This window comes from Bidens hawaiensis, unplaced genomic scaffold, assembly GCF_021521415.1.
Source record: "Bidens hawaiensis isolate Kalapana, Puna unplaced genomic scaffold, B.hawaiensis_p1.1 tig00001461_1, whole genome shotgun sequence".
NCBI classification, from domain to species: Eukaryota; Viridiplantae; Streptophyta; class Magnoliopsida; order Asterales; family Asteraceae; genus Bidens; species Bidens hawaiensis.
Genome location: NW_027491082.1, coordinates 546,674 through 562,700, shown reverse-complemented (window position 1 = coordinate 562,700; position 16,027 = coordinate 546,674). Strand labels below are relative to the sequence as shown.

The following is a 16,027-nucleotide window of genomic DNA, read 5'->3' as shown; positions in this document are numbered from 1 at the left end:
TATTCTGTTGCAATAATTTTTCATGAAACTTTTAAAGGTTTAATGGTTAATCACCGCATTCAGAAAACATAGGTGTCATAGACCCATAGTAAAGTAGTATTTAAGAATTAACAAGTAAATATAACAAACAGCAAATGTATGATATTAATTATTAAACTAGTATTTTAAGAAAAATACGTTAGTATTCTAATTTCTAGCAGGGAAGTACATGGTATTTTAGGAAATTTTTTAACAGAGAAGTAATTGGTCTGGTTGCATTATTTTCTGGGGATAATCATTTGTGGGCCTCACCAGTTTTGGTTGAAATGGATCAACAAAATCTTTTTCTCCCCTTTTTTTATATTATTTAATTTATCAACTAATGTTAAATCAATAATATATCTAGACTTGAAAATGTTACTTTCAATGTTACACAAATGTTACTTTCAAAGTTTCAATGATGCAAGTTAGAGCATGATATAACAAGAAATAGCTGGTTATCATGTTACGCTACTGTCATGTAAATAGAAGAGTTATAATTAGACTAGCGCGTTGTGAATCAATTTGGTTTTAACTAATATTTTGACACTTTTGGTTTCCTCGCGTCTGAAGCTGTGGAGCTACTTACCCGTGTTCAGCGAGTCATGCATAGTAATGTTATGACTTCAAGATCAGCAAATATAGTTTTTAAAAGATTGGGCTTTGCGATTCAAAAAGGAGTAGCGGCGCAGCTTGTTGCCCGCTTGCCTTCTGTTTCGATGTAATCCAAAAGACATTTACGAATCATAACATAAAATTGATCAAATTGCAAAATATTTAAAATAAAAGAAAGTTTTAAAGTAAATAACTGTGTGTGTTTGAATATGATTGGTTGGTTTGAAGCAGACCCTACTCACCAAGAGGGGATGGAGCCGGAGGGGAAAAATGTGTTCGGCGCAATCTTGGAGATTAAGGTGTTGTGAAATGGCAGCGCCATTTGGTGGTGAGTAGAAAAATGTTGTATTCTTTACTAATGGGGCTAAATTATCTAGATGGATACATAAATTGCCGATGTTAAGAAACTGAAATGTTTAATAGATATTGCAAATGATACATTCACGAGCACAGGTTAAAACAACTAATATGTGAGGGGTAAATTAAATTAACCAATTTGACCTTAAATTGTAACTTAACTTTATCGATAACACATAGTTAAACAAACCTAAAGATTAAACCGGAGTCACTTCTTGTTAATATCTCACAGAGATGTTTCAAGTTTCAACTAGTTCTTCCATGGTTCCACACTTCAACCTAATTAACGAACACTCTTCAAGTACTTGTTGATGGCACACCACATGTTTACTCATTGCACAAATTCCTATTTTAATGTATGTCAAGCACATGTTCACTGTTAAGCACATCACACTTTGTTGTGCATTAGTTATTTGTTACTGCTTTTGCATTAGAAATTATTTAATAAATAAAACTAAATATATTACTTTCTTAATCATAAAGAAGATTTATTACTTTCTTAATCATAAGAGTTGGGGCCTTAAAATGGTGCAACTCACACTTTCAAGTGCTTGTCATTGTCAACACCATAAGTGATATGACACTTTACATTTTGCGTCACCACAAGTCATTTAGATAAACTCATGTACGACCCGATTAACCAATTACAACCTGCCAACTCCTTTATGACATGCTTAACATGTTTATAACTTCATGACAAGTTACTCACCCTTCATAAGCTTGATATGTTTAGATAAATGGGTTATACAATCCAGTTCTGTTTACACATTTTACATCTGTCCAAACTAAGGTTCATGTGTTTAACACAGATTAATATACAGATCATGTTCGGGTCCGTCAGTTCAATCCGTCAACCTGCCAATCCAACCTAACTATCACAACTATAACATCCTACATACGTATATTCATTATGTCTTAAAAGAAAATTCGTCAATCATCCGAAACACGCTAATCATATAAACATAGTTGTAATTACTAAACTGACAAATAAAACATCAAATCTTTAGACAAATATATAAGACCGACAGGATGTTGAATTATCATTGAACTAGAAACAATATATTAATTACAAATTCAAATTAGTATCTACAACATAGCAAACAAAAACTAACATTTGATTATAAACAAAACATCATATGATCTTCAAAGTTCTCAAACCTAAAAAAAAAAAAATATGGTATTCAAAGACTTTTAAATGTGGTTTTTCTGGATCTTTAAATAAAGATAACCCGAAAAATTACTCTTTATGAAAACCCGCGTATGCGTTTTTGTCAACTACCAACTTGAAGATGCACAAAAAGAATATTATTGTACCCTCGGGTTATCCTGATCTTGTCATCCGAATATCTGCAAAAACTAAATAGTTCACCACAAGTCCAAATTAGACAACAATAATAAAAACATCAGTTTAGAAACCATACAAGACTTCCAACTTGAATTTGGTCACTAGCTCGACTGGTAGCCCGTATGGTCCAATCACTATCGCACCATCATCCATCGCCACATCATACACATTAGAGCCCGATTTTCTGCATCCAAATATTAAGTTATAAGACCTTCCGCATTAGGGCTATCCATAGCTTATGTGGAGGAGATTTGTGAGAAGGATGGAAAAGGCAAGTGTTGTGGAGGTCATCACTCATCCATCCTTGAAGATCCTTTATCAAGGATGGTGAAGGATGATGGTTTGTGGGTCCTCCATATTGGTGGTGTGGAAATTATGAGGTTGTTTGTGGGAAGAATGAATATGTTGTAGGTAAAAATGTTTGTGGAAAAGATGAATGGAAAGTTGATGTGGCACGCTGATTAGGTTGTTTGTGGAGAAAATTACTCTGAACTGATGCTGACAGTCTAATTAAGCTAAACTAAATGAAATGATAATATGATATTGAGTTTGGAAAAACGAAACTTACTCAAAAGTCCCGGTCATGGAGAATTTGAACCCGAATAGTATGTCCACAAGAAACTTGATTTTCCCGTTCTCTTTAATAATCTAAAAATAAAAATAAAGTAACAACTTGAGTCGACTCAATTTGAATAATACAAAAGAAACGCGTTGAATAGCTGTCCTTACTATAATAATATAATAACGATAGTTATTCAACACAAATTGAGGATCTCACCTGAGATCCCATAAGTCCATTGGCAGCATTCTCTATCCAACTATCTGTTTCCATCTGAGAAAAATAACTTTATGTCAAATGTCTTAAATACCCTTCAGCATTGATACGGTCGGATAATCTTATGTGGGCAAATAGGTAATTTTAGCAAAAATCGACCTGTGAGCTCCAAATCATTTTCCATTCACCTTCAATGAGTGGTTGTTCGCCCGTGGTAACATTTTTACTTACTGAAATAAACTCGTCAATTGCCTGCAAAAACACAAATATTTGGCATGCTTTTTTCAATAAAAACATTCTATGATTCAACTTAAGGATCTGAAATGGCACCTGAATCACTGAACTATCCGAAGAAATTGCAGACAGCAATTTTTGTTGAGGCCCGGTTTGTTTCTGAAGTACAAATATTGACCCCTGCACTACACAAAAATAGCTCATGGTTCTTAATTTCAAATGGATCGGGTCAAAATAATTTATTGTCAAAGTCAAGAAATTTTGTGTGGTTTGGAAACGGGCCAAAATCGCCACCTAATCAAATTTACCTTATTTCCTCTTGAGATCCAAAGATTCCCGGATTGTGACAAGTAAGTCGTATCCAACCAGCCTTTCGCTTCATCACCCAACAATCTAAAAGGCACCGGATACGGTACTTTAAACGGAAGAAACTTAAACGAAAATGCTGCTTTATCAACCCGTAAAAGAATCCGTTTCCCGTCATTAACTGTAGCTGCAGCCTGAGTTTTAAACGCGTGTGACAAACAAAATAATCATACTTAGGTTAACTGCACGACACATAAATACATAATTATATAACCAAATGCATAAACAATAAACATACCTCGACTTTATGCTCACCTATTGCATCAGAGAACTTGACAATATTGGAAACACGTGGATCGTTTGTTTGAAGATAGATTTCTTGAAATACACTGAAGACATCAACACCTGTAAATGTTCTCTACAAGAATGGAAAATCATGAACATTTTGATTAATATTTTGAGATAAATGTTTGTATAAAACGTTTGTGAGAGATAAGTTTAAGGCGTAACTTGAATAGGGGACGCGCTTCTGGGTCTTGTAGTGAAGATTAACTGCCATCGGCCCTCGATCAGACTCGAGCTATTCTGCAAGACTGAACTCACATTTAATAATTATATTCGAGTTATGTCTACGTGCCCCAAAATCGTGTCAGACATATGATCTGAACAAGACAATCATGTCAGACATATGAGGATATTTGTGGGTTGACACGAACATGGCCTGCCTAACCCAAATTTTTATTTTATTTTTTTTGGTTTTTTTAATGTTTTTGCATATTATTAGTGGGTTGACAAGAACATGGCCTGTCTAACCCGAAATTTTATTTTATTTTATTTTATTTTGGTTTTTTTTAATGTTTTTGCATATTAATACATTAAAATTACAATTTTTCCAACAAAAACAAAAATGTATATAAAACAATTTCATTTTAACAATAAAATCTTATGTCAATTTCTCTTTGACGTTTTAAATTTTCACCCAACCAATTTGGTTTCGTGAGGAGGTTGACACAAACACGGCCCGTTTAGCTAAACTGTTTAAAGCCAAACGTGAGCCGAACTCACCGGATCGGGGACGCCTTTTGCAACCTCTAAAGCTTCCACTGCTCGTTCAACCGCCTACACGATCATCAAAATACAGTTAAATTAAACAACTTAATCCACACTTTGTTAATTGATTATATTTAAGTTACAATAATAATAATAAATAAATAATATGTGACGGACCTTGAGTTGGTCTGGTGAAGCAGATCGACCACGTCCTTGAATCCCAAGCACACTACTAATTAATGAGTTCTCAGCATCACTGAATGAAATACCCGTACTTTGCTGAATCTGCTGCTCTTCATTGACGGCAGAACACGAAACACGTCGGATAATATAATAATGATAATTCCTTCGTTGTTTAATGGTGGTGGTGTTAATTTGGGGAAGATGGTTGAATCGGAGCCCCAGCATTTTGGGATAATCGGAAAGATGATGATGTTGAATGGGTTTACTTTAAACCTGTAGTTAGATGATTAACGGCCACAACATTCTGATTATTTTTATTTTTTGATTCGATTTGTTGATAAAATGGGACCCCACTTGGGTTTTGTCATTGGTTTACAATTGCTCAACTTTAGCCATAAAGTGTGTGTAATCCCCACCTCCAGATTTAATATCCTTTGATCATAGCTCCGGCCTCTTGAGTGTAGGAGAAATGTCTTGAGACTGTTTTTTCTGAAACTCGGTAACGGTTGGTCAGGCGTTGTGTGTAGTTGGGGATTTCATTGATAATGTTTTATCCGTTCAGGTAATGTTGGGGAAATCGCTAGTCAGCTGGTGGGGTGGGGTGAGGACTAGCGATTTATTCTTAATCAATCGAGATTAATTGATGTTACTATTTTAGTGTAATTGGATTAATAACATTAAGTAAGTTCGGGAAGTGCGGAGTGCACGCTTGCTTTAGTCTACTATGATGCCCCTGACGAATGGGGGTTTGGAGGCAGCGCCCCCCATTGCAGGGTTCTAGGGACGACATTCCCTAGCGGAGTCCAAGGGGTTCTAGGGGCGACAGCCTCTAACTTGAAAACTGCCATAGTGATAATATATCGTTCATGTTTTGATTGTTTTTTTCCTCTAGTTCATCTTTCACACAAATTCCTTACGAAATTGTTGTCACAATTTAGAGTTTTATCCAATTAAAGTGTTTTGGAAAACAATCAAAATAACTTTTAATCTGAAAGTTATCTTACGACTCTCTAAATAATCCTGGTTGCTATATTGAAACCCCAACAACTGATGCCTAATCGGGAGCACCATTTCAAATCAAATTACGTTTTTTATATCAATCGACTCGTATCATCATTCCAATCAAAAGCCTTAAAACATAAGTTTGAAATTCGGGAAAAAATATAACGACGTCAAGTCCTTTTTAACAGGAGACCATTAAAGGCCAACTTTGTAAAATTTGAGACGGCAAATGTTGATAAATTGAATTGGGATTATTATCAACCAATATCATTTAATAAGGATTATTTATTAAGTTCAATAAACCTTTCTTTATGTCTATAAACCATAATAATATATTAAAATAGGCGAAATCACATACTATTTAACTTTGTTACATAATGTTATATATACATACAAAATATTTGGGTTTGGGCTGCATTTCACAAATAATGTTGAAAGCATGCTCACTAACAGTCACAAACTTACCCATTCACGGCCAACGCTGAAACACATCAACGAGTTTGAAATATATATGGTCCGGTTTACAATCTGGTTTTAACCGTTTATGATTCGATTTAGAAGCCTCATGTGAGGCGCATTGACTGATTGACCCGAATTGTACTTGGCTTAATTCGGTTCATTTTCGTTCAACCGACATTTTAAACATTTCAACCTAGTTTTATCCTTCAACAGTTCATACAAAAACACGATTATTAAACAAGAGGGCGGCTAATCCAACATTCTTAACACTCTTAACCCAACAAAAACATAATCATTAAACACAAAAGTTTCATGAAAGCCCCTTTACCATCCCAGTAGCAGTATCAAGATCAATGTCATAGAAACACGGTCTGGTTGGAAGCCCGGGCATCGTGCTCATGGTCCCCACCAACGGGTATATGAATCCCGCACCAATGCTTGCCCTCACGTCCCTAATCGGCAACACAAAACCCGAAGGCGCACCTTTAACAGCTGGGTTATCTGTAAACGAGTACTGAGTTTTCGCCATGCAGATCGGGAGATCCGAGAACCCTTGTCTGCTATACATTTTAATCTGTTTTTCCGCCTACATGAAACACACAAGAAAATTTACACATTTGCCCCTCAAAATAGTGTGCATGGGACAAATATAGCCAAACAAACATAACCAAATCCAACCCAAAACTGACGGTTTGGTTTTATATTTTCTCAAAAACCGAATTTCCAGCTCGGTTTTGGTTTAACGTGTACCATAAACTGGAAAAATCATTCGGTATGAACCCACAAAAATGTAAAGTACTAAATTTTGTTATAGAATTTATTATAATGTTAAAGTAATTCATACAAAATAGATAAATGGTGTAATTCAAAAATTTTAGGCCTAAAGGTTGTAATACTATATTATTCTGTCTTTTTCTTTTTCGGCCCAAATTCTTCAAGCTCAAATGGCAAAACAGAAAAGACCGAACCGAACCCATTGTGAAAACCAGAAACTGGAATCCGAAAACCCGAACCGAACAGTTTTCTAAACCGAAACACGAATGTATATATCAAGTACCTGTTTGGAGTATTCAACGCCACACGCACCATATGATCTAGCTATAGCATCTATCTTGTCTTCAATGCTTGCATCCAACGGATACAAGAAGTTAAAAGGCCCGGTAGCACTTTCACAAGCCTTTTGAACCGCGATCCCGAGGTCAATCTGGTAAAATCACATGAAATAGTATTTGGAAACACTTAAAAGTCACACGTAATCGAGCAAAGTCTCTCATGAGCTCTCGAGATCGGCTCGCTAAAAGCTTGAGTTGAGCTAAGCTTAAACGAGCTTGAGCCTGAAAATAAGCTTGTTTAATAGAGCCTGAGCCTGAGCTTCACTTATTAAGCTCGAGTTAGTTCGCGAGCCTAAACTAATCTTTTTTGTTTTTTTAATGTTATCTAATGTGTTTAATATACACTGACTTAATAATAATTATTATATACAGAATTGCAACAATAATAACTAAATGATATATATATAAAGTTATAATTAAAAAATATATATTAAAATAACTATAAATTAGTTAATAGATAATAAACGAGCCAAGCTCAAGCTTTAGAAATAGAGCTCGAAACGAGCCACGCTCGATCTCTGTAAGTTAAACGAGCCTAGCTCAAGCTCGAACCAGCTTTATGTTAACGCATTACTAAACACTTACCGCTCCTTTTCCACCATGGGCGTGGTGAGTGCAAACAACTGCATCATACGCACCCGCTGTTAACGCGGCCAACCTCACGGCTCCTATTTCCGCATCCGTATCAGTCGAGAACCGGTTAATTGCCACCACAACATTCACCCCATAACCCTTGGTACTCCTAACATGCCGAGCCAAATTCGCACAACCAGCTTCTACAAGCCCAACATTTTCACTAACATAAACCGAGTCAAGTGGCTTTCCAGCTGTCACTGCGGGCCCACCACCGTGCATCTTAAGAGCCCGAACCGTAGCAACAATAATAACACATTGTGGTCTCAACCCACAATACCGACACTTAATATTCATAAACTTCTCAATCCCAATATCACAACCGAACCCCGCTTCAGTCACTACAAACCCACCCGGGCCCACCAACTTTAACGCGATCTTATCCGCCACAATTGACGAGCTCCCGTGAGCTATGTTGGCAAACGGGCCCGCATGAACGAAAACTGGTGTGCCTTCAAGAGTCTGCATTAGTGTCGGGTTGATTGCATCTTTCATCAACACACTCAACGCACCGCCGACACCGAGATCGTCAGCAGTTACGGGCTCACCAGCCCGATTGTTTCCAACCACCATTCTCCCGAGCCGGTTTCTCATGTCAGTTAGAGAGTTAGTTAGAGCTAAAACCGCCATTATTTCACTTGCCACCGATATGTCAAATCCTGTTTCTCTCACTAACCCTTTCTCATCCGGGCCGTGACCCACTGTTATTTTCCTCAAAAACCGGTCGTTTACATCCATAACCCGTCTCCATGTAATACTCTCCGGGTCAATATCAAGCCGTGCAAACCGTTTGACTTCATCTAAAGTCAACTCCTCGGGGTTGACTTTATTAATACCTAGTTTTTTTAACCGTTTATACATGACTTGGTTGAATGTTCGATTACCACGTTTGTCTCGTGTGCATAACCGGTTAAAAAGGGCGTTATCAGATTGGGTTGATTCGTGAAACATTCGTGCGTCGATTGCAGCGGCTAGGAGGTTGTTTGCAGCGGTTATGGCGTGGATGTCACCAGTCAAATGCAGGTTAAACTCGTCCATCGGGATGACTTGACTGTAACCACCGCCAGCAGCCCCACCTTTGATACCGAATGTGGGCCCTTGTGATGGTTGTCTAAGGGTGGTGACAACCTAATATAAAGAATGACAATTAATAACAACAATAATAATAAGTATTAGTTTTTATTATAAGTTTAAACAAAGTTTTACCTTTTTATCAAGAAAGGCTCCTAAAGCTTGACAAAGACCGACCGTGGTTGTTGATTTGCCTTCTCCGAGGGGAGTTGGTGTAATTCCTCCAACAACAACATAGTACCCGTCTTTGACTCCTTTAAGGTCATCGATCACAGGTAATAGAACCTGAAATATTGTTATCCAAATAGTGCATTTAAAATGCAAAACTGATGCCATTGATAGCATTTTGTTTGACTTTTTACAAAGTCAATGACCATGGATACTTTTTGTAAAGTTATTAACAAATATCAGCAACAGATTCATATAAATACTGTGAAAACATTTCAATGTTCACAATCTCAAAAAAGTGAAAATCTTGCAACTTTATTTGACTTTTAGAAAGTCAAAGAATTTTCAATTATATTTGACTTTCTATAAAGTCAAAGAACTTGCAATTGTTTGAGTAAATCTTTAGCAATCACCAAACTAATTAGATAAAAATCTAACATATTTAACAGCTTAACACTTCTGTCATGGTTGATTTCATATGCAAATCGATAATACTGGCTTCAATTTGTATTAATATATTTTAATAATAAATTTAAAAAACTGGAAATGAACGATCAACTCTAATTCTCACAATTGAAGGGGCTGACTAAAACCTATATCACATCAATGATTAGGAATAGGATTAGGATTAATACAGAATGAAGCACCAAAAAACACGCATACCTTAGCCTTGTACTTGCCGTAGAGATCGTAATGATTGGGGCTTAGGTTAAGCTTATTAGCAATTACTGAAATGTGCTGTGGTTGGATTGAATTAGCGATATCGATATCGGTGGGAACAGGGGATACCACTTGCAATGTCAGTGCGTTCATCGTCTCTGCTTCTGAAGTAAGCTGAGATTTTGTTTTGTTTTGTTTTAATTTTACACCCAAAACGTTGAATTGAGAATAATATTATATGAGCATGCAGTGCAGGTAACCGATAGATTGTAATTGATGGTATAACATCATTTATTTACTTAAAATTCAGTAATTATATAAGATTTTATTGAATAAAAATGGCAAATAGTGATGTCTCATGGACTTATTTCTTTTTTGACTTCCTAGAATGGGCTTTGGCCTTTTAGAATATGAAACAAGAAGAGGGATAACCCACCCAATCACCCATAACCCCTCTAAGGCTCCAGGCCCATTCAACTTCACAACTTGCCGTCTTGCCGACTTCATATAATTCGTGGCCCATGCAATAATAACACTGGCCCACTTAATTTAATTTCTGGGTTCACTTCGCAGTTCGCTATAGAGAAAAATGACTTGAAAACAACTTCCTTTGACTTATTATAAAGATAGACATGAACGAGTGAAGACCAATAATCAACTACCTTGGTGTTTCTACCACAAAAACTTGGTTACTTCAACATTGGTCCAAAAATCTTGAAGCGGAAACCAAACACTATAACATTAAATTTTCTTATGCACGCCTTTACTGCTTCGCCCTTGACTGATTTCGAGCTCTTAACCTGTCTTTGAACAATTGAACGTGAGTATTGACGATATAATATGATCCAGTTGATGTTAGAGAAGGGATGTCACCTCATCCTTTTCTCTTTTTTCGGAACTTCCGTTCGTTCTACTGATTGTGTTCTTTGAAAAAGTCTTATCAATAGTCTGTAGTCATTACATACACAATTTTATAACCATGTATCCATTTTAATCGCATATGAGTTTGCATTTTAATAAATATTAACTTAAATGCATGTAGTAAGATGATACATGACAAAATGACATCATAATCTTGTATAAGCTTTTCACTCGGTATCATCATTAATCGACGTATTTATGATGAGTGATCGTGACTAACAACTACAATCTTTCATATACTTTTGTATAGTTATTTGGATTTAGTCATGTTTTTGTTCTTCACGTTGTTCTTATATATTAGTTTTTCATATTCAAAATTTCCATAAGGTATTGTTTTAAGTAGTAAGAAATGGATAATGAATATCAAAACAATGTAAGAAATCTCTTGTATATCTATTACTAAAAGTGAATTATTAAAGCAATTATATGTGGTTTTTAACAAATAAGTTAGGTTCTCTCATGGATAATTTGGTATCTCCACTAGTAAGTTGCTTTCATGTTTGGACCACTGCCCTCACTTTTCAACCTCCCATACATTATCCCCTTATCTATATATATATATATTTTTATATATGTTTTATGTCACAATTTCAAACACGTATATAACAAATGCCGAACTTTTAATCAACTACTAATATTCAAAGATTTAATGTTTTTTTATATATACCAACAAACATGTTTAGAATCCTAGAAGTATTGTATTGTATTTCCATACGTGACACTCGGAAAAAAATGCCTTACATGTTACTATTTCTATTGAGAGGCTACATCTAAATTCGTAAGAGATAGATCGAGTGTTTTCCTTTTATTTCCATATGTGACACTAGGAAAAAGCGCCTTATGCGTGAGCCATTTAATTCCCTCTCAAACACAAGACTGTGTCCAATTGGATCGGGTAAGCCATTTCGAGTGATGGAATTGGATTAATTAATTAAATGAATTAGGGATAAAATTAAACGAGTTGTATTTAAGTTACGATAGCTAATTAGATTAGTAGATAAACATGCTTGTTTTATTTATTATCTAACTAATAGTTCAACTGCACTCTAATTCTACCGAGTTATGGTTCATATAACCTACTCAAAATTATGATTATGATTATGCATTTATAATCACTTTTAAAGTAGCATATTTCTGATTAATTATAAGATTGAGAGTTGTACAATCTACATTCGTCATGTATTTTTCGTTTTGATGAGTTATTACTTTAACTTATATCAATAATATAACTATTAAAATAGGATATAAATTAATATTACAATAATCAAATAGAACAAGTTGCTATGATTTCTCTTAAAAACTTAACATGACACATATGTACCACAAAAAAGTACAAACAATTCCAATGAAAATAATCAAACTAATGTATATTATACATACATCAAGTAACAAATATCAAGAGCCTATTCAAATTTACAAAAGTCATCTTCCGAAGACGAGACCGGAACCCCCCTATTCGATGAAGAGGGAGACGGCTCACCGCCTGGAGGCATATCGGCTATGGCAGCAAACATCCGTCGAATACTAACAGATCGTGCAGGTTTGAAGCTAAACGACCTCTTCATCTTGGTCTTGGAGAACAAATCAGTTGACTTTGTAAATATAAGATAAACCAAAGCTTGAACAATGATAAAAACCGCGGCTTTGATCAACAGATTCTCGAATGAAAATAAATCAATCATGGTTGTGTGTGTTAAGGTTGAATGTGTTAAAGAGGTATATATAGAAAGAGGGTGTTTTAGGACTTAGGAGAGCCGCCAATGAAGACCACTAGACAAGGAAACATCATGGATGGTGATATATATTATTAGTTTACTATATTATTATTGCATATGTCTAGAAGTGATGTAAACGTGAGAAATAACATGACTACTATGATTGATTTATTTTACAATTATTAGTTTAATATTTGTAGAAAGCTTTAGTTCTTTTTGTTGATTTTATTTTATCTTAACTGTTGGGTTATATCGTTGCTTTCATCAAGTTGCATCACATATGCAAACTTCAAAAATATAAATTTTGGGTAACTAAAGAACTCGAGTTCGATTATAGATAAAAGAAATAAAATAAAAGTTTGTGTACCTAACACGTAAGTGTTTAGACAAAAGTTATTATAGTTATAGTTGAAATTATAAAAACAAAATTTTATTTCTAACGAAGGTAACTATCGGTTAACCAAGCAATCATCAATCGGTTAACGCAAGACCTAGTAAAAGAAATTAACAACGGGGGTTGAGCGCCCTCTATAACCTCCACCTCTTAACATATATATATATATACACACACACACTAGTTTTAGAGCCCGTGTAACACACGAGATGATCCAAATAATAAAGTTATAAATAAACCTAATAAACATCTATGTTTATATCCATACTATGTGTACATAAATTTGGATTTTATTTATATCATAAAATGATTTTTTCAAAAAAAAAAATGAACTTAATAAAAAATAATAATACTAACGCAAGTGCAAAAAATACCTAAGAACGGTCTATTTATTGAAAATTTGATTCTCGGTATCATATATGTATAATTGAAAGAATTTTGGTTATGAACCAATTTCAAAAAAAAACTTTTCATACAATAATAGTTCTGAGCTATACCATGAAAATGATTTTTATAATTTTGAGGGGGCTTCTCGACTTTGCCATAATGACAATACATAAAAATAACACGTTAACCTGTTCAATTTTATGAATGTTTTGCTTCACTTGAGCATAACTTTGTATGACATGTTTCACACACTACATTTTAATCACCATTAAAGGAAAAGTCAATACTGATATAAAATTTTCAAATAGGATTGATAGGCCTGGAGGTAGCATGTCGGAAGTGTTCGCTGTCTTTTTTTAAATTTTAATAGTTGTGGGAAAAATAGTCAATTAGTCAAATCCCGAATCTTTTCATTATTTCCAAAAATGTCATTGAAAATAAATTCGAAACCTAAATCACGTTTAAAATTTTAACTTTCATTTGTTTGACATTTCAAATCAAAACTTTGAACCCGTAACAAACTTGACAATAAATTTACTTGCATTCTCAAACTTTTAAAAGCACTCATATTACCCCTTTTTGACCCGTAACAAATTTTGAGCCAAATCTAGTTAACTTGTACCACACCATCTGCTTAACAACTTTTGACCATAAAAATCAAATTTAAGTTTCACAAAAAACTTGAAACAATCATTGATAAAAATACCAAGAAACTGATTATGATAAATTTTATTATATATGAAAGTGAATGGTACATGCTATACATTTTAACATATATATAGTTTAGTAAATTAACTGAAAAAATTAATGGATAGATTTTAAAACATATATTTATAATTTATAAGAATATTTATTTTTATAAAAATCTATAGATATAATAAAATAGAGTTTAACGGAAAGTGAATAATTTAACCATGTTATAGATATAATATAAACAGAGTGTAAAAGGAAAATGAATAATTATTGATCTATGACAAAGTTATTAGTTTGGAGGGAAAAAAGTTATGAGGATTAACCACAAACTGACACGCGTTCATAATTATTTTACTTTATTAGAATAGGTAGATATATATATATATATATATATATATATATAATTTTATTTTGTTATTGTAGGACTAATCTATATGATAGAGATGCAAGTCTTTTAGATTAAAGTTCTTATATTTAATCCTAGACGAATAATAAATTTTGTGTAATTTAGGATTGGGTCAGAGAGATCATTTAGCGTGGAAGGAAATTTAAGAAAGGCAATTAGTCTGAAAATATGCATCGTTGAGTACTTGTTTTCAATTATTTCTTCTAGATTTGGAAACGTAAGAATATCACAATAGGAAATTTTTAAAATGTACTTTTCAAAACATTTAAAGTGGGAAGAGTTGCTAAATAACTTTTACAAAAAAAAAAAAAAAGTTTTTTATAGCAATTAATTAATCATTAAATTTGTGGATAGTAGTTATCCATGATAATAGCTGCACTTCAATAATAATCGTGTATCCATTATCTGTACTGATATAGTAGCGCTATAAGATCTCATTTGTGAAACTACATTAGCGCATCAACTTTGGCTAACGTAATATAAACTTTCGGTGATAAATTGAATAAAATTCTACATAGTTCATGCTAAAAGACTTATGGACTATTAGAACTTTACAAGTATGCATATCGTTTTACCAGTTTCCTGTTCTAGCTTTCTTTGTGCTTGGACATTTCTTATGCTTTGATGGCTTAGTTGTTACCATTATTGTTTTCTTGTGTATTGCTTGAATGGTTGTTACTATTTAATTTTCGCAGCACCTCTATGTTACTGATATGGCACCACTTTTATTATTAGTATATGATGGCTCCTTTTTGTTACGGCTCGCCTAGCTACACTTTAAATTTTCTGTTTTATATATTTTACTACACTAAAAATAGTTATGGAGCTAGGGGTCTTAGTAGGGGCGGCCTCTCTATCTCCTTGGATAGAAGCAATGCTTGCCCTCAACCCTCGTCCCACCCTCCCTAGGCCCCATAGTATGAGGAGACTTTACTAGTAAGTTTATTTGTTTATTACAATTGTATTTTGATGTTAAATGAAGATAAACCATTAATGTTCCAAGAATTACATGTACATTATTTATCAAGCATGACATAGTACATTATTTCCGTTCGAAACTAAATTTGTTGTAACTGCACCTCGGCCTTAACTGGCTTTCGATGTAGGTAGCAACAATAAGACACTTGCAAGTTTGCCAAAGGTAAACACTTTATCAGTGGTTTATACCAGTTTTTGACAAAGTAATTATTTCTAGTTTCCTCCCCAAAGTCACTCTTTATCAAGGTATTTTGCATTACAAACAAGCATGATAGGCTAAAACTTATGCATTCTTGTTAAAATCAATCGTTAAATTAGCATGATGAAACCATCATCTAGACGATGTTAGCCTCGCAAACTGAGAGAAAAAGGATGAACACCATTAACATAAAACTATTGAAAATGCACAAACCATGGTGAATGGCGGTTGAAATGCGTTGTTAAGTAGTTTAAGACAACGTTTGACCAGCATTCCTAGATTCTTTAATATCTTTGTATAACGCGGTGTTAGGAGGTTTAGAAATCGGCGCCCGTAATAACTGTTG

General features: G+C 34.2%; 2 protein-coding genes across 2 annotated transcripts; both read right to left on the bottom strand.

Annotated features, from left to right (window-relative positions):
* Positions 1–2,102: 2,102 nt before the first annotated feature.
* Positions 2,103–5,108, bottom strand: LOC143576514 (putative plastid-lipid-associated protein 12, chloroplastic). Its single transcript, XM_077060588.1, has 12 exons — positions 4,878–5,108; positions 4,716–4,769; positions 4,161–4,235; positions 3,949–4,068; positions 3,653–3,844; positions 3,441–3,524; positions 3,270–3,362; positions 3,114–3,167; positions 2,904–2,983; positions 2,412–2,519; positions 2,232–2,337; positions 2,103–2,148 (listed from the first exon to the last, which is right to left on the bottom strand). The coding sequence occupies exons 1-11, from the start codon at positions 5,106–5,108 to the stop codon at positions 2,262–2,264; spliced, it is 1,167 nt and encodes a 388-aa protein (XP_076916703.1). The 3' UTR covers positions 2,103–2,148; positions 2,232–2,261.
* A 1,402-nt stretch (positions 5,109–6,510) lies between these two features.
* Positions 6,511–10,141, bottom strand: LOC143576506 (formate--tetrahydrofolate ligase-like). Its single transcript, XM_077060581.1, has 5 exons — positions 9,992–10,141; positions 9,296–9,445; positions 8,042–9,217; positions 7,402–7,548; positions 6,511–6,930 (listed from the first exon to the last, which is right to left on the bottom strand). Exons 1-5 carry the CDS (start codon positions 10,139–10,141, stop codon positions 6,655–6,657), a joined length of 1,899 nt encoding a protein of 632 aa, XP_076916696.1. The 3' UTR covers positions 6,511–6,654.
* Between the last annotated feature and the right edge of the window lie 5,886 nt (positions 10,142–16,027).

Bases quoted from the DNA above. Each gene is read 5' to 3' on its own strand.
- LOC143576514 (XM_077060588.1), bottom strand. From the start codon at position 5,108: ATGCTGGGGCTCCGATTCAACCATCTTCCCCAAATTAACACCACCACC. The intron at 4,770-4,877 runs GTCCGTCACATA...ATGATCGTGTAG, and splicing joins CTTCACCAGACCAACTCAAG to GCGGTTGAACGAGCAGTGGA. The intron at 4,069-4,160 runs GTTACGCCTTAA...CCATTCTTGTAG, and splicing joins GAAGCGCGTCCCCTATTCAA to AGAACATTTACAGGTGTTGA.
- LOC143576506 (XM_077060581.1), bottom strand. From the start codon at position 10,141: ATGAACGCACTGACATTGCAAGTGGTATCCCCTGTTCCCACCGATATC. The intron at 9,446-9,991 runs GTATGCGTGTTT...ACAATATTTCAG, and splicing joins ACGGCAAGTACAAGGCTAAG to GTTCTATTACCTGTGATCGA. The intron at 9,218-9,295 runs GTAAAACTTTGT...TCTTTATATTAG, and splicing joins GAGCCTTTCTTGATAAAAAG to GTTGTCACCACCCTTAGACA.